Genomic DNA, 22,718 nt, shown 5'->3' with positions numbered 1-22,718 from the left:
TATCAAAATTCTGTAAACCTCAGTTTTCTCACCTGTAAAGTGGGAATAATAACCACATCTACTGCATAGAGTAGGTGTGATGATTCAACGAAAATCCTCGTGTGTAAAAATCCTAGTGCAGGGTTTCGCCCCCTGAGACGCTCTATGACAGCTCCCTAGACAAGCCCGCCCAGGCTCCCTTGGGACAGGGGACAGGCGTGCCCCCTACCCCCCATAGCCCAGGGTACATGGGCATCTCTCCTTACCTCTTTTTGAGGATGTCCGATTCTCCCTAGGACGATTCAGCCCACTATCCCTTGCCCTCCCAATTTCTGCTGTTGTTGGTCTTTGATAGTGCAATCTCTGATTCTGGGAGGTGTGGGCACATGACGGAGAGAGAAGCTACAACCCACTTTCCATCAAAAAAAAAAATGTATCCTTGGCCAGAAGACCAGGGTGTGCCCCTGGTATTCAGTGATGCTCTATTTCCAGAGCAGGCCGCGGGCAAGTCACCTCTTTACCGAAAAAGATGGCCCTTGTGAAAAATTGCTGGGTGTTTGTATTTTCGCCCATCTATTTATTCAAAGAACCCTAAGCTTTCTGATGCTGGATTGATTCACAAAGATAAACAGGAAGGGAAATCTGTTTTTCTTCTTGGAGGGAAAAGAAAGGAGACACCGCAGAAAGCAGATTTACCACCACCGTTTATTAGAGCAGACAAGGAGAGGGGGGGGAAAGAGATGACCAGACACCTCCACAGCCCCCAGTGCAGGCCTTGCAAGACTTGCCAGAGTCCTGAGGACCCGCAGCCTGCCGGACAGCTGAGCCCGAGGGGCCCTGCATCCTCCCCAGCTGAGCTTCCCTGCCTGCACCCTCATCAAACCTGTAGGAAGGCCGTGCAGGGAGGGGGAGTTATACTTTAAACTATTGGCTTTAATGAGTGATGCAGGTTAGTAAAATGAAGCAGCACATGTATATTTGCCATCAATCCCCAAGGCAGACTTGGCCACACCTGGAGCTCACGAGGTCTGAACACATCCATTTCCACGGCTGAAAAACGCATGCAAAAGGGAGCCTTATCCCATTTTGACAGTAGCCAGTTCTTTGCTTATCAGACGGCCTGCTGGAAAAGAACAAGAAAAGAACACGATCATGGGATGGTCAAGTTGATAGAATGGGGAGGGGAGAAGGGGAAGGAGGAAGAAGGGGAGGGGAGACAGCTGAAAGCTGTCAGCTCCTAGCACTACACCCCCACCATGCACCAGGCAGCACTGTGTTCCAACCACTGACTTTTTTAATGCTCCGAACGACCCTGTGAGGGAGAAGCCCTTACTGTCCTCATTTTGCCGATGAGGACACAGACAGAAATTGGGCATTTTTTCCTGTGATCGGTTTTCACGATCAGAATGCTCTCTGAGTCCACATTCCAAGTTGGTGTGCACCCCTCCTCCCTGTTTCCATGTAAGTGGGAGCTGCCTGCCATGAGGCCTCGGTGGGATCCATGTTTTGCAGGAGCCAGTGGTCCCCACCCCGGGCTCACCAGCAGGGCCGATCCCACCCAGAGGCAGAGGCCTCGGTCGGTCAGCCCCTGGAGGGTGTCGCCGTGCATGGGGCTCGCTCGACCGAGAAATCACCCCTCTCGCCTGGCCACACAATGGCACTCAGTGTCTCCCTTTATGGAGAGATGTCAGTCCAATCCCCACCTTTCAAAAGTAGAACCTCCCCCCACCCACCCACCCACCCACACACACACACACACAGGACCGGGCAGTGCCGTCCACAGGAAGGGTGTGGGATTTGGCGTTGGCGGAAGACTGACATCTGGACCAGTGCCTGGCATGAGTTAGTAGCTTAACACTGAGCTCCTCCATCACATGGGGTTAAACATAGGCCCTCAAATGGCACCGGGTATTAAGAGGATCAAACAGGAGAATTTGTGTGAGAGGGAGCACTCTGGAAATTCTAAAGAGCACCACCCTAGAGGGAGTGTTCCTCTGTCGACTCACAGTAGCACCAAATCAACAACAACGCAGATGTAAGATTCTTCTTAACCACAGGTGATAAACGACCCAATTATATCCCGTCCTGCTTCGTCCATAAAAATGACAGAGGAGGACCGACATCCACTAGGCTTACCCTCTGAAGGCAATTGCTACTTCATCTAATAGGATCTGGAAAAGAGGAGTCAGCGAGGGAAGGCGCCTGGCGTGGGAGCAGGCAGGGTGCGCAGGCGCACTGGGAACGCTGACAGTCCAGTTCAGGGGCCCCGAAAGAGCAAAGCCAGAGCAAGAGGGGGGCGGAATGGGTGGGCCAGGCAGGCCCCCGGGTCGGAAGGTTAGGGGAAGGCAGGAAAGAAGTTGCTGGTCCCGGTGACAGTGGTGATGATTATGATGGATGTCACCGGTCAAGGCCACGGTTGCCAACTCCACCTGTAAAAACCCGAGTCTCCACAAGCCACACGTCTCCAGCTTCGTAGTCCAGAGTGACCTTTTCTGGAGAGCAACAGGGTCACATCCCGCCCCTCTTTGGGATCTCTTGGTGTAGGGGTCAGGCTCCCTGTGTGTCCCCAGCACCCCCCTCGACCTGGCTGCCACCTCTCTCCCCTGCATGGCTCTTGCTGTTCCCTAGCCCTCAGCCGGCTGGTTAGCTGGCTCCCCTAAGCCATGGCCTTGAAAACCTCTGTGCCCACGCACATGCTGTCCACCGCCATCTCCCTAAACCAGAAGGCCCGGGGTGGGCAAAGGCACATACCAGAGGCCGGCCCGGAGCCCCTCACACGGGATGGACCACGTTCCTGTCACAGTGGGGCTTGCAGTGAGGGTTCAGCCAGTGCTCCAGGAACTGCTCCTCGGCGCAGTGCTCCAGGCGAAGCAGATGGTGCATGTATTCCTGTCCAAACAAACCCGCCCAGCAGAGAGGCTTTTATCCACAGTGACAGCTGAGCCGCCTTCGAGCATGACACGGCCGTGCTTCTGAGACAGAGCACGGCCAGGCAGAGGGAGGCTGGGAGGCAGGACCAGACGGGAGCCCGCCATGCCCACGCCTCTCTGCAGGGAAACTCAGTCAGACAGACCCGAGCAATGGGCAGAATAAAGAAATCTCACAACCTTAAGTGCTGAGAGAGTGTGCATCTATGGGAACTCACACACACAGTTCATGGGGGAACATGGAACCACCACTTTGAAAAACAGTTGGTTGCAGGCAGTCCAGAAATCCCGCTTGTCAATTATACCCTGAGCAGTGGCCCTCAAATGTGATCAGGCCTCAGAATCACCTGGAGGGTTTGTCAAAACCCAGATGGCTGGGCCCCACCCCCAGAGTTTCTGTTTCAAGTGGATCTGGGGTGGGGCTCCGGAATTTACCTTTTGGGCAAGCTCCCAGCCCGTGCTGATGCGGCTGGTCATTTCGAGAACCAGAGAAACGTTTATCAGGAGCTGTGCAAGAACGTTCACAGCAGCCAAACACTTGCAGTAACAAAACACTAGCACCATGCCAAATATCCACGCACAAGAGGATGGATACATAAATCATGGTAGGAGCGCGCCTCGGGATATTACACTGCAGTGAATACAAATGAATTCCAGCTGCCGATGTCATCTGAAAACATGAGTCGCTAAATAAAATATTATTTACAGCTGCATGCATTCGTGATTAAAATCATCTCTTAAAAGGCAAGGGATAACTCTAAGAAAGCTGAAGTTGCTCTATTATTATCAAACAAAAGAGACTTTCAAACCAACAAAATGTTACTAGGGAGAGGGGGGCCAAATACAGCCTAGAAGTTCCTCGAAATGTTAAACATAGAGGGCCCGTGTGACCTGGCTGTTGTGCTCCTAGGTACACACTCAAGAGAAACGCAAACGTGAGCCCACACAGACCGTGAGCACCGATGTTCCGGACAGGATCCGTCAGCATGGTCAGAAGGTGGAAAGAACCTGAATATCCATCAGCTGATGAATGGATAGATACAATGTGGTAGATGCATACGATGGAATATTATTTGGCCATAAAAAGGAATAAAGCACTGACACATGCTCCAACGTGAATGAACCTTGGAAACATTCTGCTTCGTGGAAGAAGCCAATCACAAAGAACCGCGTACTGTAGGATTCCCTTTCCATGTAGGAGCCTGCCCTACAGAGTGACGGGTTCACCATGGAAAGCAGCTCGCTACGTGGTGCTGCCCACCCCAGAAACCATCTACTCAGGAATGCAAGCCAGAACCCAGCCTGTCACGGTCTCCCTCACCCCCAAACTCAACATGACAGTGAGCAGGAGGACTGTGAGTCAACTCCTGAGTGTCCCAGATGCACCCCCTTCCATTGCTGCCATGTCTGTAGGTTGGGTCCTCAGTCTCCTCACCCCTCCACCCCTCCCTTAGCGCCCCCATCCCTCCACCCCACGCCACACCTGCCCCCAACATCTCCGCTCCACCTTGACAGTGACCAAATGCTGCCCAAAAGGCGTCACAGCTGCCTTCACCAGCACTGCCCACCTGGAAAGAAGAGCAGGTGACAACCCACTCTGCCCTCGGGGTTGGTCTGCTGGGTACGTCACTGTACCCAGCAGGTATATTCTCCCCAAAAGAGAGTGGGTGGAGGTGGGAATGATTTTTAACTTGAAGGTATGCTGTTGACATTGCCCTGAATGAGGGCTGGGTGCTGTAATTATGGGATGTGAACCATCGCAAAGTATAAAACAGACCGATATAAACACATGCGGGTAATCCAAAACAGCAGGCTAATAATCAGAGATGTGGCATCTCACTTTGGGAGAGAGTAATCATATTCAGTAATATCTGTACAAGAGTAAGTGATTTTGGTGTGTATAAGTATCATAAAAATCCTAAATCCTGAACTCCTTCCTCTGGTGTTGATAAAGCTTTAAGAGAGGAGTCCAGTTTAGAACTTTAAGCTTTTCAGTTTCTACGAAACCCTCTAGGAAGTCTGCATCCTGTATTAAACATAGCTTGGAAAAAAAACTTTTTTTTGTAATGACGGTGCAAAGGAATAAATTCTAAAGTGTCCAATTTTCCTGAATTTTTCTTCCTTTCCCGAAAGCAGGACCCATGCAGTTTGAATCTGTTTTGTTTACCATTGTTGTTTTCATCTGACTTGTCAAAAGCACTCCTTGTCCTGGGCAGGGAGACCCTGGGGCAGCCAGGGAAGGAGTGGATGGTGAGAGGCCCTTGCGGGACCCCACTGTGGAACGATGACTGCCCAGCGGCTCACAGGACCCGTTTGTGAGTTTGGGGCTGAATCCTGCCCTGTCCTGGCCCATCTGAGAGTCTTTGGGCAGAAGAAGAAGAACTGGGCGTGTGGGGTGGGGCGGAGAGACAGGAAAGCAGTGTGGGGTCTTGTAAATAAAGAACAAAGACTTTCCAGCACACAGCCTTCCTTATTCTACTGTGCCAGGCAAGCAGCTCACTGAAGGAAGCCCACGTGGCCAGCTTCTTGCCTGCCTGTGTGCCAGACTGCACACGGTAGAGAGGCTTAGAGGTCCGGGTGTGAGCCCAGGTTGGGCATTGGGGTCTGTTCAAACCCAGACCCTGCCAATATCGCTTCACCTCTCTGGCTTCCCTGTGTCCGTCTGCAAGACGGGGATGGCCCTGACTCTTATTCCACTGGGTTATCAGGATTAAATGAAATGATACAAGTCTGTGCCACACCTGTAGTTTCCATCTACCCGTCTAAATCCATTCCTCTCCTCCTTTGCATGGTCCTGTGCAATGAGAAGCTGGCCTAGAAGTGCAGCCCAGACTCCCTTGACCTGGGGCTTCCAGATGGGTCTGATGTCGAGGCACCAGCAGGGGATTAGAGATAGGGGAGAGGGAGGTCTCCAGAGGAGTCCCAAAGGATCGGCTGGCTGCATCCTCTCCTGAAGGCCACAGCTCCTAGGGGGCTGTCCTCTCCTATTCTGGGAGCCTGCCTTTCCCCTTCATGCCCAGGGGCTGATAACCCCAGATCTTTTATCATCTCTTGCTAGTTGGCCTGATTCCTGCCTCACCTTTGCAAGAAGTCTCTTCCTTAAGCTCCGCTCAATTCCTTGGGATTACTATTAGATAAGAAAGATCTGACTGTGTCTTGAGTTTGAGGGTGGAGCCTCTCTCCCAGGAACTGGTCCACAAGAAACTGTCATAAATGCTTGTGGAACGAAAGACGAAAGCAGCGGTCCTCAAAGTGGGGCCTATGCTCCCCTCAGGGCTCCACGAGGTCAAAACTCTTTTCAGAATCATCCTAAGACATTATTTGCCTTTTCATTATGTGCACTGGTGGATAAAACTGATGCCTTAACGAGAGTCAAGGCAGTGACGACCACTATCACTGTCCTGGTATCTTTTTTTTAAAAAAAGATTTTATTTCTTCATTTGAGAGAGAGAGAGAGCACAAGAGAGCATGAGCAAGAGGAGCAGCAGAGGGAGAGGGAGAAGCGGGCTCCCCGCGGATCATGGACCCTGATGGGATGTGGGACTCGATGCCAGGCCCCTGGGATCATGACCTGAGTCAAAGGCAGACGCTTAACCGACTGAGCCACCCAGGCCTCCCGTCCTTGTATCTTTCACCATCACACACTCACAGTGAAAATACATAAATAAATATAGAACATTCCAAAAATGCCCATTACGCTGAAAAACACCCCCATGAAGCAGAAGAAAGTGAGCCCGTGGGAAGCCTGCTGGCAGCACCTCTGCTGCATGACCAGGTACAGCAGTTTTCTTTAAGAAGAGTCCTTGAGTGATTGTTGGTGTCAAGGACTGAACTAGCTATGTGTGGCAGGCATCTTTTCGAGAATGAATGAAGTGAGCTTGTCACTTCAAGGAAAACAACAGACAATACTATTTACTGAACGAGAAACTTCAAGCTTTTAAAGGGAAATTAGAATTTTAGGAAACTTGTATTTATTCCCATGAGCCTGACAGCTTCCCAATACTTACAGACTTTTGGGATGAGATCAGTGGGGATATTAACAAATGTCGCCATTATGCCTCTTTTTAAAAAAAAAGATTTTATTTATTCATTTGAGAGAGAGAGCGTGCAAGTGAGAGAGAAAGCATGAGCAGGAGGGGCAGAGGGAGAAGGAGAAGCAGACTCCCCACTGAGCAGGGAGCCTGATGCAGGACTCGATCCCAGGACCCTGAAATCACAACCCGAGCCAAAGGCAGACATTTAACCAGCTGAGCCACCCAGGCGCCCCGCATTTGCATGCCTCTTATAATTATATGTTCGTTTACATCCTTACCCATTTAATCCCTGTCCCACTCAGCCAAATTTCCAACTGGCTTTTCAATGGCAGTGACCAAGCAATACCTAGAATATGGCTTAGCGCTTGGCACAGAGTAGGACCTCAATAAAAATCACTGGAGAAATGTACAAACATACAAAAGCATGAATAGAGGACATGACTGTTCTTTTTCCGTAATCCTTCTAAATCCCCCTTGGAATTTCCTCGACATCTGTGTCAATTTGCTCATTATAATGGCCCAGGCCAAACGTACATAAAAGCATCAAAGAGTAATATGTATTTCACACTCCTAAATAGCAGCTGAAATCAGCGTTGAAGAAAAACAACCAAAACAGACACACATATAGAGAGAAAGAGAAACGAGCACTGGTTTCCATGACATTTCCCTATTTATTTAAAATGTTAGGAAAATGGATATACCACAAAGGCCTAGGAGCAATCATTAGTCAAAGATGAAAAGCCCAACTGCAAATCTGCTGAAAACCACAAATTCAACAATTGCATTGGCTGAGTTAGAAATGACCCAGCATTAATGATAAACTCAAATGTTCCTGGATCGAGAAAGAAGGGATAGATGGAAAATAAGTTTTAATTTTCTTTTTCAGATTCCTTTCTTTTAAGGGAAAAAAATTAAAGCAAAACAAAAACCAATATCTGCATTCCATGTCCCATCCCAGCTGTAATGATTTAAGTAAATAATCTCCCAGTAATTAGAGAGGAAATTGGAAGTGATCCTTTGTGATGGCGTTGGTGTGATAATGAAATTAAATACCCGCTAGACCCTGATCTAAGTGGAGAATTATAGAGTGGACAGTTAATCTATCAAGGCAGGAAATTTTTCCAAGAGGGCAAAATCCTTCCTCTGACATTTGCATGAAATTAAAAGTCCATCAACATGTGGATGAATTATTTTGCTCATTAGTGCAAGCGAAGGAATCCTCTAGGCAGGAAGGTGGCTGGGAACTTAGCTACATGGGGACCCCAGAAGGCTTAGCACTAAAAGAAGGCAGATCAGTGATGTGTGCAATTTACATCACGGTCACTCCAAACTGACCTTTGAGATGATGGGGGACAAAAGGGTAGTACACATAGTTGTCAGGGGGCTAAACATGAAAGCATATTTTAGGAAGACTACTTACAATAAAGCTAATATGATTTATACTTGCCCAATAAGAACAGTCCTTAAAGGAATACAGGCCAAAATGGAAATCATATTCCCAGGGCACATGAGCACTTACGAACACACACAAAAGACATAATTTTAGCTCCGATGTCATCCTTCTAAAGAATTTCCATGGCTCACCCCAGTCATTGGCAGATAATTCTTTCCCTAAATTCTGGGATGATTAGGAGAAAATTAATGAATTTAAGTGAGGCCATAGAAAAGATTTCTTTGAAACAACCTCCCGGTTATAGGGTAGAGTTATGTCCTACAAAATTTCTCCCCTGCAGAGAAGCAAAAAAAAAAAAAAAAGCAATGAAAATAAGTATAATGAGTGTCTAATAAATGTCAAATACTGTGCTTGGTGCTGGGGACCCAGAAGTCCAACAAAAAGTCCATCTGCTCCAGCAGTTTAGAACAGGCTAGTAGGAGAGACAAATTTAAAAAAATAAAAAGTCAGAAATAGCTATCTTGGGGCACCTGGCTGGCTCAGTTGGTTAAGCGTCTGCCTTTAGCTCAAGTCGTGATCCTGAGGTCCTGGGATCGAATCCTGAATCAGGCTCCCTGCTCGGTGGGGAGCCTGCTTCTCCCTCCCCCTCTGCACCTCCCCCTGCTTGTGCTCTCTCTCTGTCAAATAAATAAATAAAAATCTTAAAAAAAAAAGAAAAAGAAAAAGAAAAAGAAAGAAATAGCTATCTTGTGTAATGCCTGAGCGAGGCACTAATTCATGGTGGGGAGGCCAGGGGCATCAGGGAGGCCTCCTGAAAAAGGCATCATTTACAGAGAATCTCTATGAATAAGAGTTAACCAGGTGGACAAGAGCAGAAGAAGGCAAGTGCTATCAGAGAGCTTCGAATTCAAACAGCGTTATTGCAGACACCTGCTTCTCCTCATTGGTTTCTAATGCCAATGAATGGCACCAAGGTGTCCATACAGATCCCTGCAAGTCTGGGCTTCAGACCCACCCACCTGCGGCCACCTCTTACTATTCTCCTGTGGTTTGGGGTTTTTTTTGTTTTGTTTTGTTTTGTTTTTTAAGATTTTATTTATTTATTTATTTGAGAGAGAGAGAGAGAGAGAGAGAGAGAAACAGCATGAGAGGGGAGAGAGTCAGAGGGAGAAGCAGGGTCCCCGCTGAGCCGGGAGCCTGATGTGGGACTTGATCCCAGGACTCCGGGATCATGACCTGAGCCAAAGGCAGTCGCTTAACCCACTGAGCCACCCAGGCGCCCTCCTGTGTTGTTTTTGGGAGATGTATACATAACATGTCTTAAAACTAGAAAACTGAGTGTACTGGATTGAATGGATTTCTCCCCCCCAAAAAATTTATGTTCACCCAGAACCTGCACATGTGACCTTCTTTGGAAATAGGCTCTTTGCAGATGTAATCAAGCTAAGATGAGGTCATACTGGGTTAAGGTGGGCCCTAAATCCAGGGACCGGTGTCCTTGTGCAGTGAGTGCAATTTGGATGCAGGGACACAGAGCACTTAAGAGGACATGTGATGATGGACAGAGAGCCCTGCCAAAAAACACTAAAGACTAAAGCAACCATTAGAAGCTAGGAGAGAAAACCAGAACAGATTCTCCCTCAGAGGCCCCCAGAAGGAACCAAGCCTGCCAACATTTTTTTTTTTAATTTCTGGTCTCTAGATCTGGATTAGAGAACCAACGAGAGGGGCATCAATGTCTACCGTCAGAAGTTACCCCATTTGGGGCACTTTGTTACGGCGGCCATAGGAAGTGAATACACTGAGGAGTAGCAAAAAGGACGTAAAGATGAAAGTAAAAAGTTTGCACCAAATCTTTTTTTTATTTTTTTATTGTTATGTTAATCCCCATACATTACATCATTAGTTTTTGATGTAGTGTTCCATGATTTATTGTTTGTGCATAACACCCAGTGCTCCACGCAGAACGTGCCCTCTTAATACCCATCACCAGATTTGCCCCAAATCTTATCACCAAGAGAATACTGTCACTATTGTTTGGCAACGTGTCTCCATACGTATGTACAGAGAGAAGAGTAGATACGTGAAGTTATCTTTTAAAACTTTATTTCTTTCCATTTTGAAAGTCCTAGCAAGAGTGTAGGGACCCGAGTATTCTCACACGTGCTCAAGCTGGGGGTTGGTACAGTTGATCAGGCAATTTGGCCAGATTTAATTCAGTCAAAAGTGCATAAACCCTCTGACTCAGCAATTCCATATGTTATCATTGAACTCGGCCAAACGTGTGTGTGCAAGGATCTTCATCACACACTGGAAATAACTAAAAATGTCCATTGTTCTGGGAAGGGCTAAGTAGGTTAAGTTGAAATATGCCTTAGCCCATTTGGGCTTCTCTAACAAAACACCACAGACTGGGTCGCTTATCAACAAGACCAATTTGTTTCTCACACTTTGGAGGCTGGAAGTCCGAGGTTAAGGGCCCAGTGTGGTCAGGTGAGAGCCCCCTTTCGGGTCACGGACTTCTCGCTGTCACTTCACTTGGCAGAGAGCACTAGGGAACCCTCTGGAGCCCAATCACACTGGGGGTTAGGAGGTCGACTTATGAATTGGGGGGGGGGGACACAAACATTCAGGCCATAGCATGATACATTTAGACTATGCTTCAGGTAAAAATGAGCCAGAATAAGACATATGGTTGAATGAAAAAGAAAAAAAAGCAAGTTGCAGAACAAACCCAACCCCACTTACCACACAGCCTTACTTCAGCAGTGAAGCGATAGATAAGCCTGATGTATTCAGAGCACAATGAGGAGGCCGGTGCGGGGAGGCCAAGCTGGGGGCAGGGAGGGGGCTGACAGGCCTCTAGCACCCAGGATTGGATGAGGTAGGAAGGCAGACCCTGGGACTCTCTGACATTTAAAGGACTAAGGATCCTGCAAAGCAGATGGAGGAGCAGAAACTGCCAAGCAGGAAGAGAAGTCAGGGGCAAGGTGTCCCGGGAGACTGGAATCCAAATGAGCAGAGTGCCCAGAAGGAAGGGGGAGAGATCAGTTGTGTCATACAAAACAAACATGGGCTGGCTCCTGAGCCCTAGGACGTCGGGAACAGAGGTTAAGAGCCCGCCTCACAGGTAGCTCTGCAGGACTGAACTTAGTTCTCGCAGACCGAAGTGTGCCTGTGGCCTGTGGGGCCTGGCGGAGGTGCAGACTTGGCCTGCAAGAGGTGCGAGGAGGAGCCTGAGGCTCCAAGAAGCCCACCAGCCAGGACTGGGGACCACATTTTGAGTTTAGACCCAAACCCCGAAAATCAACATACATGCATAATCATGGCTGAGGAAATATTCAGGGAAATCTCAGAATATTTTTTTCCACTTTCTTCCCTCTAAACATAAACCCGGCTCTTCTTCCCATGCATTGATTTCTTCCCAGTCAGATTTTTTTCCCTCCCTGGGGATCTTGAGGCTTCGTGATGCTAAAGCTCTTCTAACACTATGTCTTTGCGAACTGTCCTTGGGGTCCTGATGTTGATCCCAAAGTGATTCGGGCTGACACCTAATCCAGATGGGCTGTCCCCCCACCCCCAGCAAATCCCAGCCTTCCGGGAGTGTCCATCACATTCCTGTGAGGTCTAGAACCACTCCCCCAAATCCCTGAAGATTCGGGGGCCATGTTTCTCCCGAATCAGTCTCATGGCCTGTTTTGCCACCACTGTGGCTTCCAGATTTGAGTGATTACCATCCTTTTTTGTCAACCACCCGACACACTGCCCACCACCCGCCATTCCCCACAAGAGCCACTAACACAACATTGCAGGGTTCACCGACTTCTCCTGAGGTCTGGGGGTTGCAGAGGGTAGTGACAGCGCAGAGCACAAAACAGCGGCTATAGCAATAAGATTGTCCGCTATTGCTATCACAAGGAATTTCTCAGTGAGGACTTTTCTCCTGAGGCCCCACCTTCCCACCCGCTTCTCTCTCTCTTCAACCCCTCTTCATATCCCCTACCGCTTCCTGCCCGGCTGCCCCCATACAGTCAACATCCCTCCTGTTTTCTTCCCCAGAACCATCTCTCCTCTTGGTGTCCATCCCCATCCCCACTGGGGTTCTACCTTCTTCTGTCAAGGATCCTAGCACAATGCTTCCACTCCTCTGGAACAGAAACCAGCCCTCCCCGGACACAGGGCCGCACCTTTCCAAGAGCATATGTCCTTCCCACCACAGGGGCAGGAAAGAACTGTCCTTGCAGTGAATCGGCAGAATTCATGGGGTCAAAACAGTCCAGCCCCTTGGATGCGCTGGCAGGGCTGGTCTGAACGTGTTTCCGAAAAGCCTGTATGTCCGCAGAAGCCAACATCTGCCAATACTTGAGCCATGCTTCAAGATCATAAACATTGGAGGGGCGCCTGGGTGGCTCCGTCAGTTAAGCGTCTGCTTTCGGCTCAGGTCACGATCCTAGGGTGCTGGGATCAAGTCCCACATCAGGATCCCCACTTGGTGGGGAGTCCGCTTCTCCCCCTGACCCTCCCCCCTGACTCGTACTCTCTCTCTCTCTCTCTCTCTCTCTCGTGGGCACGCAAAAATAAATAAAATGTTTTTTTTAAAAAAAGATCATAGCATTGCTTAGTAAATACTCATGAACAGGGGACTGCTGCAAATCTTCATACTTGTTTGCATTTGGAATTCTTAATACGTCCCCAAAGCTTCATTCGTTCACCTGCATCACTGGCCTCTCCTCTCTCGGAACTCGTTTTCTTCTGCAAGCCCCTCAGAAGGGAGAAGTGAGATAAAATAACCCAACCATTCACCTCTCAGTGATTTCAACTCAGGGGGGAGCACTAGTCTCAAGGCTCAGCTCCCAAGGGCGCACTCATTCCTCAGAGATCACTCCCTCTTTTCATTTGTCCCCGTCCACCTGTCTGTCTCCTGGGTCCCATGGCAAAGAGGAGCGATAACCTGTCCAAAAATGTCATCGCTCATTACCCATGTGTAGCAGTGGCTGAAAGACAAGAGTTGAAGAGGCTTGTCCCGGACCTCTGCATGGCTCCAGTCGACTGGCTCCAGACTCATCACTCCCCCGCTTAAAATCCCCGGGGGGCTCCTGCTGAGAACGGAAGTCACCTCTGCTGACAGCTGTGGCCTTCCAACCTGGCCCCACAGGACCTCCCGTTGCCATCGCCTGTCCTTTCCTATATTCCAGGGACGCAAGTCAAGGTCAAAAGTGGAGGAGAGAGAATTGGAATCCAGACCAAAATTATTCTGCAAGGTCTTTTCCAAAACATACATGCACATACCCTCACACGTACACAGACACACACAGTCATACACGAACCCTACACACACTCCCACACACGCACCCTCACATACACAACGCCGCGCATGATATGCATACACCAGATACACAGGACGGTGCATCTATAGGACGGTGCGCCCACCCTGCCCTTTTCCCTAGCAGATGGTTTGCACAGAGAAACAAGGAGGGTAGCAGGTGATCTTGGCAAAAGGTCAAGAATAGGGAAATGTGTTTCCCCACAGATCAAAGGGACTTAACCCCCTGGGCCCCATGCTGTAGGTTGTAAGCCTGTGTGGCAGTTCCATCCACCACCCTGACCTCCCCTGCGACCAGAGGTCCCCCCTGTGGCCTCCTCATGACCAGACAAATGTGGGGTCACTGTGTCCAATGCTCACATGCAACAGTGATGTAGGACCAGGATCATCATGATGTCAGGCACTCACCTAAAATGAGCAAATGCTTCTTGTACCTGACAGGTGATTGGTATTCATTTTGCTGTCAGCGAATCCATAAGAAGGAAAAGTCAACAACGAGACCCGATGTGGGGGAAGAGGTCAAATATAAATCTAGGATGCTGGATACGGCGGCAGCAGGGCCGGCACGAGGGGAGGAGGCTCTGGAGCTTTAGAGAAGCCCTCCAGGGGCCTCTAAGTAAACCCTTCTGGCTCCTCGCCGGGGGCCGAGTCCTGCTGCCCGGGGCTTTTCCTCAAGCTGCAGCCTGGCTACCAGGAAACCTGGGTCGTCCCCCGAAGTTCTATTCGGAACCCTAAAATACAAGACCTAAACCAGATCTCGTAGCCAGATTCTCGGCAAATTCTCTGCACTTGTTGGAGAGAACTGAGCTCCAGAGAAAGGGAATTGACTCATCCTACGCCCAAAGCCCAAAGTCCATGACCAGTTAGTGGCAGAATCTGGACTGAAATCACATTGGGGGGACTATCCTGCCCATGTCACCTCCATCCCTTGCATGGCCTGAAAACTCTTCATCCTTCAAGCCTCAGTCAGATGGACACCTCCTCTGGGAAGCCTTTCTAACCTCCTCCCTCCTTCCAGTTAGAGCTAGAGACCCTCTCCCCTCAACCTCATTAGAGAACTCAAAGCCAGGTGGATCGCTCTGACTCTACACGTCTCCACACAATGGACACAGGCACCTGGAACAAAGGAAGGATGTCTAGTTCGTTTTCCGAACCCGGTACCTGGCACTTGGTATGGCCCAGTCAATGGAAAGTATAATGAAGGGCACATCTGGGTCAGCAAGGAGCGCTCTCTGCATGCACCACGTGACCCTCTCATTCTCGCTGTCTGAGCTGAATCCAGACTGGCGCATTTACTCTCCGTACCACTCAGTTCAACCTTTAACTGTTTCCTAAATGTTTCATGCTCTTGGCTTTTGTGGTCCCGACTGGACTACGGGAGCTGGTATGACACATGGCAGGTCTCTCCCAGAAGGCCTGGCACAGGGGTTCTCAGCTTCGGCTACACGGCGATACCACCTGGGGAGCTGTGACACCCACCCAGTACCCCAGGCCACCCCCCTGGGAGTGGGACCTGGGCATCAGATAATTTTAACTTCCCAGGTTGGTTCCAGCATACAGCCAAGATTAAGAAACACATTCCTGGAAAAATGTAATACCAGAAATTGCTTGTTGATTCAGCTGGTTCTGCATGCGGGTGATATAATATAATAAATAGAATAGAATAGAATAGAATAGTGAATGGTAGTGCAAGAGACACACAGAATAGAAGAGAAAGAGGTTGTTCGGCATTGCGTAGCCAGGGTTCCTCGCCCTGAGCAATGTGGACATTTTAGGCAAGATCATTCTTTGTTACAGGAGCTGCCCTGTGCTTTGGAGGATGTCTAGGAGCATTCCTGGCCTTAACCCATTAGATGCCAATAGGAAACCCCCCCCTCCCATCCCCGTGGTTGTGACAACCAAAATGTCTCCAAACACTGCCAGATGTCCCTGGGGATGGGGGAGGAAAATCACCCCTGGATGAGAACTACTGAGGTAGGCTAGCCACCAAACAGTTTATTGCATCTTTATTTCCCATTTCAACTGTAGGTCATATGAGCACTTGTCCAAATTTGGCTGAGTGGCAGAGGGTTCTGGACATAGGGTCAGTGTCTCGGTGAGGGACATGCAGGGCTGGGCTGGACGCAGGATGGATGGAAAATGATTGGTGGGGTGAGCGGGGAGTTCTGAGGAAAGAGAGAATCACAAAGAATCTAGATAAGGTAGGTTCAAGGCAGTTAAGTCATTGGTGATCAGCCTATAAAAGATGATCAAAAACAGAACAAAACCAAAGAAGCCAGACACTCAGTAAAATCACAAGGTTGTCACAGGTGAAGGCCAGTGGCGACCAGACGCCAGGAGGAAGGAAATGGTCAGAGAAGGGGCTCTTGGAAGTTCTGGGCAGGGAAAGACCTCTCCAAGCCACGGCTGGGGACACAAGTCTAGAATGGTGTGGAGGCTGACACGGGGCAGGGGGCTGGGGGTGGAGTGCGGGAGGCAGGGAGCTGATCTGCAATGGCTCAACCCCACCTGCTGCAACAGTCCAAACTCACCTGTTGCCCGATGCCTACGATGCCTTCAGCCCCTGTGAAGACTGCTCTTCCCCAGCCAGAGCTCAGAAAAGCCAGGGGCAGGTGCCAGCAGAGAAAATGCCCAGGGGCCAACTCCATTGCTGATTAAAGCCTGTCTCCTGGGCACCTGGAGGGGAGCAGCTTCTTGGCTTCTCCCAGCCTCCTAGGGCCCCTGAGGAAGAACCTCTGGAATGGGCCCTCCAGACATCATGCCAAAAGCACAAGGGACCAGTTAGAGCCCCCAGGGACCCTAGAGCCAGGCATCCTGCTCCTCACCCTCTCTCGGTTTCTCCAATATCTCCCCACATTCCTTCTCAGCCCCTTCGAGTTCCTCCTCTTCGGCTCACCTCTGAGCGTTGGCATCCCCACACTTCAATCCGGGGCCTCTTCTCTTCTAACCACTTCTCAAACCATCTGTCTAACGCTCCAGTCTGCACTTCCCCATTTGAAAACTTCCATTGTCTTCCACTGAACACAAGATAAAGTCCAAGGTACTCCAGCCCTTCCTGATCTTGCACCTGGCCCCTCCCAGTCCCCCCCTACCCTGCACTTAGATAATCCAAGTCACATCTGACTGGAAGGAAGGAAGAAGGAAGGAAGGAAGGGAGGGAGGGAGGGAGGGAGGGAGGAAGGAAGGAAGGGAGGGAGGGAGGAAGGGAGGGAGGGAGGGAGGAAGGCAGGAAGGAAGGGAGGGAGGAAGGAAGGAAGGGAGGGAGGGAGGGAGGGAGGGAGGGAGGAAGGAAGGAAGGGAGGGAGGAAGGAAGGAAGGGAGGGAGGGAGGAAGGAAGGAAGGGAGGGAGGGAGGGAGGGAGGAAGGGAGGGAGGAAGGGAGGGAGGGAGGGAGGGAGGAAGGAAGGAAGGGAGGGAGGGAGGAAGGGAGGGAGGGAGGGAGGGAGGGAGGAAGGCAGGAAGGGAGGGAGGGAGGGAGGGAGGGAGGAAGGGAGGGAGGAAGGGAGGGAGGGAGGGAGGGAGGAAGGAAGGAAGGGAGGGAGGGAGGAAGGGAGGGAGGGAGGGAGGGAGGGAGGAAGGCAAGAAGGGAGGGAGGGAGGGAGGGAGGGAGGGAGGGAGGGAGGAAGGAAGGGAGGGAGGGAGGGAGGAAGGAAGGAAGGGAGGGAGGGAGGAAGGAAGGAAGGGAGGGAGGGAGGGAGGGAGGGAGGGAGGAAGGGAGGGAGGAAGGAAGGGAGGGAGGAAGGAGGAAGGGAGGGAGGGAGGGAGGGAGGGAGGAAGGCAGGAAGGGAGGGAGGGAGGGAGGGAGGGAGGGAGGAAGGGAGGGAGGAAGGGAGGGAGGGAGGGAGGGAGGAAGGAAGGAAGGGAGGGAGGGAGGAAGGGAGGGAGGGAGGGAGGAAGGAAGGGAGGGAGGGAGGGAGGGAGGAAGGGAGGGAGGGAGGGAGGGAGGGAGGAAGGAAGGGAGGGAGGGAGGGAGGGAGGGAGGAAGGAAGGAAGGGAGGGAGGAAGGGAGGGAGGGAGGGAGGGAGGGAGGGAGGAAGGGAGGAAGGAAGGGAGGGAGGAAGGAAGGAAGAGAGGGAGGAAGGAAGGAAGGGAGGGAGGGAGGGAGGGAGGAAGGGAGGAAGGAAGGGAGGGAGGAAGGAAGGAAGAGAGGGAGGAAGGAAGGAAGGAGGGAGGGAGGGAGGGAGGGAGGGAGGAAGGAAGGAAGGGAGGGAGGAAGGAAGGAAGGAAGGGAGGGAGGAAGGGAGGGAGGGAGGGAGGGAGAAGGAAGGGAGGGAGGGAGGGAGGGAGGAGGAAGGAAGGGAGGGAGGGAGGGAGGGAGGGAGGGAGGAAGGAAGGGAGGGAGGGAGGGAGGGAGGGAGGGAGGAAGGAAGGGAGGGAGGGAGGAAGGGAGGGAGGGAGGGAGGAAGAGAGGGAGGGAGGGAGGGAGGGAGGAAGGAAGGAAGGGAGGGAGGAAGGAAGGAAGGGAGGGAGGGAGGGAGGGAGGGAGGAAGGAAGGAAGGAAGGGAGGGAGGAAGGAAGGAAGGGAGGGAGGGAGGGAGGGAGGCAGGGAGGAAGGGAGGGAGGGAGGGAGGGAGGAAGGGAGGAAGAAGGAAGGAAGGGAGGGAGGGAGGGAGGAAGGAAGGGAGGGAGGGAGGGAGGGAGGAAGGCAGGAAGGAAGGGAGGGAGGGAGGGAGGGAGGAAGGGAGGGAGGGAGGGAGGGAGGGAGGGAGGGAGGGAGGAAGGAAGGAAGGGAGGGAGGGAGGGAGGAAGGGAGGGAGGGAGGAAGGAAGGGAGGGAGGGAGGGAGGGAGGAAGGCAGGAAGGGAGGGAGGGAGGGAGGAAGGGAGGGAGGAAGGAAGGGAGGGAGGGAGGGAGGGAGGAAGGGAAGGAGGGAGGGAGGGAGGAAGGGAGGGAGGGAGGAAGGGAGGGAGGGAGGGAGGGAGGGAGGAAGGGAGGGAGGGAGGGAGGGAGGGAGGGAGGGAGGAAGGGAGGGAGGGAGGGAGGGAGGGAGGGAGGGAGGGAGGGAGGAAGGGAGGGAGGAAGGGAGGGAGGGAGAGAGGAAGGGAGGGAGGGAGGGAGGGAGGGAGGAAGTCGAGCCATATTCACTCTTGACAGCCTGAAGTCCCTGACTCATTTCTAAGCCACTTTGTATAACAGCCATTCACTGACTTCTCTGTGTCTGCTACCAACTCTGAGCAGAATTCCAGGCAACAGTCTCTGCAACTTGCCTGGTGCCTGGTACTTAATACTCAAAGGAGTAGTTACTGTTTGTTGAGTAGGGTTATGAGTGCCTTACTAGGAATTCCTTTACTTTATCCTTATAAAGTAGTTATTTTATGTTATTATTTAGAATAATAACAATATAGGAATGTAAGTAATATTCATTTTTACCCAATCTTATAGACAAGAGTCCAGAGGTACAGGAACATGAGGAGAGGCACCCAAGTTCACATGGGTAGAAAAGGGGGAGCCTCACCTACACAGTCTGACCCAGGGCCAGCACTCTCCTGCACTGTGCAACAACTGCATTTTTTTTTTTTTCTGTTTAATACTGCATCTGGATAAGAGACTTTTAAATGAGCTCATCCTGGTAAAAATACCAGGGATGTCGGTACTTCTGCCCCAGGATGGGGAGACAAGCCAGGCCAGGGCCAGCAGGGTCTGATAGCACCCACACAAGTCACAAAGTGAAGGGACGGACGGTGTCCTGTTTCAGAAAGACGAGGCAGATGGACACCATAAACCCACAGGTCAGGCCTGAGGCTAAAGACCGAAATCAGAGGCGTGAGGTGAAGGCAGAACCCCACAGGCAGCAGGGCAGAGGGTCTGCCTGTCCAGACAGAGCTCCGTTGGCTGAGGATGCTGGTCCGGCTTGCTGGACACCCAGGAGAAGAGGGGAAGATGCAGTTGGCACCGGCTACAACACACAGCTCCCCAGCATCCCGTTCAGGGGCGACATCCCGCAGCCCAACGGAGATCCTGGGACTCTGGCCAACAGCCCCACTGTGTGCATCGTAAATACTGTGTGCAGAGCCGGCGAGCGGGACTGGCCCCTCCGTAGGAGAAAAGGCGTGAGGAAAAGTTTGAGCTGCCCTTCCCCCTGAGACCCTACAGAACCTCCATGGAGCAGTGGAGGCTGGGCTGGCACCAGCACCTGGCTTGATTTCAGAATGCATGAGCGGGGAAATGATGGCCCCTTCCCTGCAAGTAACGGGACGCCTGCACTCACCCGCATGGGCTCGTCAGGGAAGCCGGGTTTGCTGGGCCTGTCCTGGCGTCGGGACCTGAGGAGCTGCTTGGCCTGCTTTTCTGTCAGAATCGGGGAGGACCCTGAAAAAGCCAGGAAGGGGCCTGAGGGATTCTCGGCACACCTGCACACGCTCCAGCTCACAGGCCAAGACCAAGGGTTTGCAAGTTCAATTTCGGTCAAACACAAAAGTTCTTTCACAGGGACCTGTCCCAAAGGACATGGCATTCCAGAGGGCTCCGGGAAGAATTCTGAATTGCTCCTGACATGGGAAACCCAGAACAAAAGCTGCACAACTTAGACTTACCTATTGCAATGGTGCATTTCTTAAAAAGTGGGAGCTAATTTAATGAATATGGGGTTTTTCTTTTTCCTTCTTTTTTAAGTCATCTCTCTACCCAACGTGGGGCTCAAACTCACGACTCCGAGACCAAGAGTCCCACGCTCTACCAACTAAGCCAGCCAGATGCCCCTGGATAAGTTTTTTTAAAACATGTTTTCCTCAGTTCCCTGGTCAATATGTTTCTTGTCCCTTAGGTTTGCTTTGATGGTTTTTTTCTTTAAATCCCCAAAACACTAAATCAACAAAAACTTGTTATTGGAAGATTCTCCATAAGAACAAGATTGTGTTAAACTTGATAATCACACGTGATCTCTCGAAGAAGATATTATGATAATAAAATTATATTGTTTTAATAATCAAACATGAACTCCAAATGATATCATCACATAAAAGTCTGTGAAGTCTTGACGATCTCATATGAACTCTAAAATATGGTACAGTTGGGGCGCCTGGGTGGCTCAGTCGGTCAGGCGTCTGCCTTTGGCTCAGGTCATGATCCCAGGGTCCTGGGATCGAGCCCCGCATCAGGCTCCCTGCTTAGTGGGGAGCCTGCTTCTGCCTCTGCCCGTCCCCTCTGCTCGTGCTCTCTCTCTGGCTCTCTCTGGCTCTCTCTCAAATAAGTAAGTAAATAAATAAATAAAATCTCTAAAAACAATAAAATAAAAGATGGTATAGTTAAAGATTTATCAGCATTTCTGAGAATTAATATTCAAGCACGTTTAAAGATTTTAAAAAATAATCTATCTCTAATGATAGCAATTCTGGGAGTCTGCTCTTGGCAGGGGAAGCGTTGAATTATCATATATTACATATTCTTTGACATGAAAAAATTTTTTAAATATAAAATAGACTTATTCCAGTTTATCATGTCAGCAGAGAAATAGGCCTTTTTCAGAGTGGATGCTCACCTGTGAAGCAAGTCAGTAAGGTAAGGGAGAGGACAATCACAAAAAGCTTCTCCATCCCGCCTTGGTTCCTGTCTCAGCCTCTTGCAGAATGAATGCCGCCCCCCGCCCCCAGGAATGAGCCAGCCTACTTGAAGGAAGCCACTTCCGGCCCCAGGCTTGTTTACGCTGTGACTAACTACACTTACGGTATGATGCTAAGTGCATCTGACTCTGAGTTTTTAGTATGACCACTAAACTATTTTCCTCTGAATCCCTGTCAATTTTCATTCGAGCAAGAAAATTACCCCTCTGTGATGTGACTTTGAGGGCACGAATTTGAAAAAGCAACGTTGATATTCGCTTCATTTAAACAGACACAGCTACATCATACAGCAGTTTGTGAGTGTCTGTAGCTTCAGAGTATGCTCCTACTGTTTACATCTCTTTCATTAATCACCTCTTACATTTGCCCATTGTATGGCATTTCTCCAAAGCCAGTTCACCAATTTGATTTGACCTTCCTGGGAGTTTCAAAGGTAGGCGGGGAAATTGGCAAAGGGCACAGCAAAGGGGGAAATTTTTTTTCAGCTGACTGTGGAGCCAGAAAGACCAGGGTTTGTGTCCTGGCTTCACCTCTTTCTAGCAATGTAACCTTCAGTAAATCCTTACCCTTCCTGAAACTCGGTTTCCTCCCTATCTTGTGGGTGTGATTAAAGATGAGGGAAAATTGGCAGCTAGCACCATCTCCCTTTTACAGGTAAGGACGTGAGGTTTGGAGAGACAGAACCATGATCAAGTGCACACATTATGGATGCTGAAGTTGAGCCAAACTCTTCAGTCTTTAAAGGCCACTGCTCTTCCCATTATGCCCAAAAGGGCCTCCCGCAACAGGCTCTCAGTAAGGGGGGTAAGCAGTCCCCACTCCAGACTTAAGGTTATTTTTGTAAAGACAATAAAATCTCAGTAAGCTGACATCCTTTTGAGTTCAAATCATCTATAAATATTACATAAAGAAATGATCAAATATGTTCTTAAAATATATCTAGAAGGCATGTGGCATTTATGGAGATGAAATCCTCAATTCAGAGAAATGATCCCCTGTTTCTGTGGTCACTTGGCCAGGTCAAAGGAAAACAATGCCCCCTCTGTAGTTGTCCGAATTAATGCTAATGTTGTGTAACTGATATTGAACCTAAATGTTCTGCCTACTCTGTTGGTATAAAGGCAGCTTGAACAAATTGTAAACAAGGGGGGAAATCATGCATTGTCAGCAAAGTTGCTCAGAGTTAGATCTTTGGTTTTATGCTCTCTGTCACTGTTAACCATCCTTCTATTTTTATATAGTTTTCAATAACTGAGGAATTTTAGGAACATTATTTTAGGAACAGATATTTGTCATATTAAACATCTTGGGGTTTTTTATGTGCATTGTCAAATTTTTCATTGCTTTTGCTCTTTGTGGTTGGAATTGAACACTAACTGTATTGTTTTGTTATATCAAAAAAATACCTTCAGTGGACCAGAAAAAGAAAATTTATACCTAGTTAGAAATTTCTAATGTGTCCAATGTAAATTTGCTAGAAAAGTATTTTTTAAATTCAGTAATTT

The 22,718-nt window shown here is 50.0% G+C and overlaps 1 protein-coding gene across 1 annotated transcript; it reads right to left on the bottom strand.

Annotated features, from left to right (window-relative positions):
- Positions 1 to 684: 684 nt before the first annotated feature.
- Positions 685 to 21,196, bottom strand: C16H17orf67 (chromosome 16 C17orf67 homolog). Its single transcript, XM_027568415.2, has 4 exons — positions 21,132 to 21,196; positions 19,863 to 19,963; positions 2,731 to 2,868; positions 685 to 1,102 (listed from the first exon to the last, which is right to left on the bottom strand). Exons 1-3 carry the CDS (start codon positions 21,184 to 21,186, stop codon positions 2,752 to 2,754), a joined length of 273 nt encoding a protein of 90 aa, XP_027424216.2. The 5' UTR covers positions 21,187 to 21,196; the 3' UTR covers positions 685 to 1,102; positions 2,731 to 2,751.
- Positions 21,197 to 22,718: the final 1,522 nt, after the last annotated feature.

Source organism: Zalophus californianus, chromosome 16, assembly GCF_009762305.2.
Source record: "Zalophus californianus isolate mZalCal1 chromosome 16, mZalCal1.pri.v2, whole genome shotgun sequence".
NCBI classification, from domain to species: domain Eukaryota; kingdom Metazoa; phylum Chordata; class Mammalia; order Carnivora; family Otariidae; genus Zalophus; species Zalophus californianus.
Note: the sequence above shows the minus strand (reverse complement) of the source record. Positions and strands in the feature narration are given on the sequence as shown.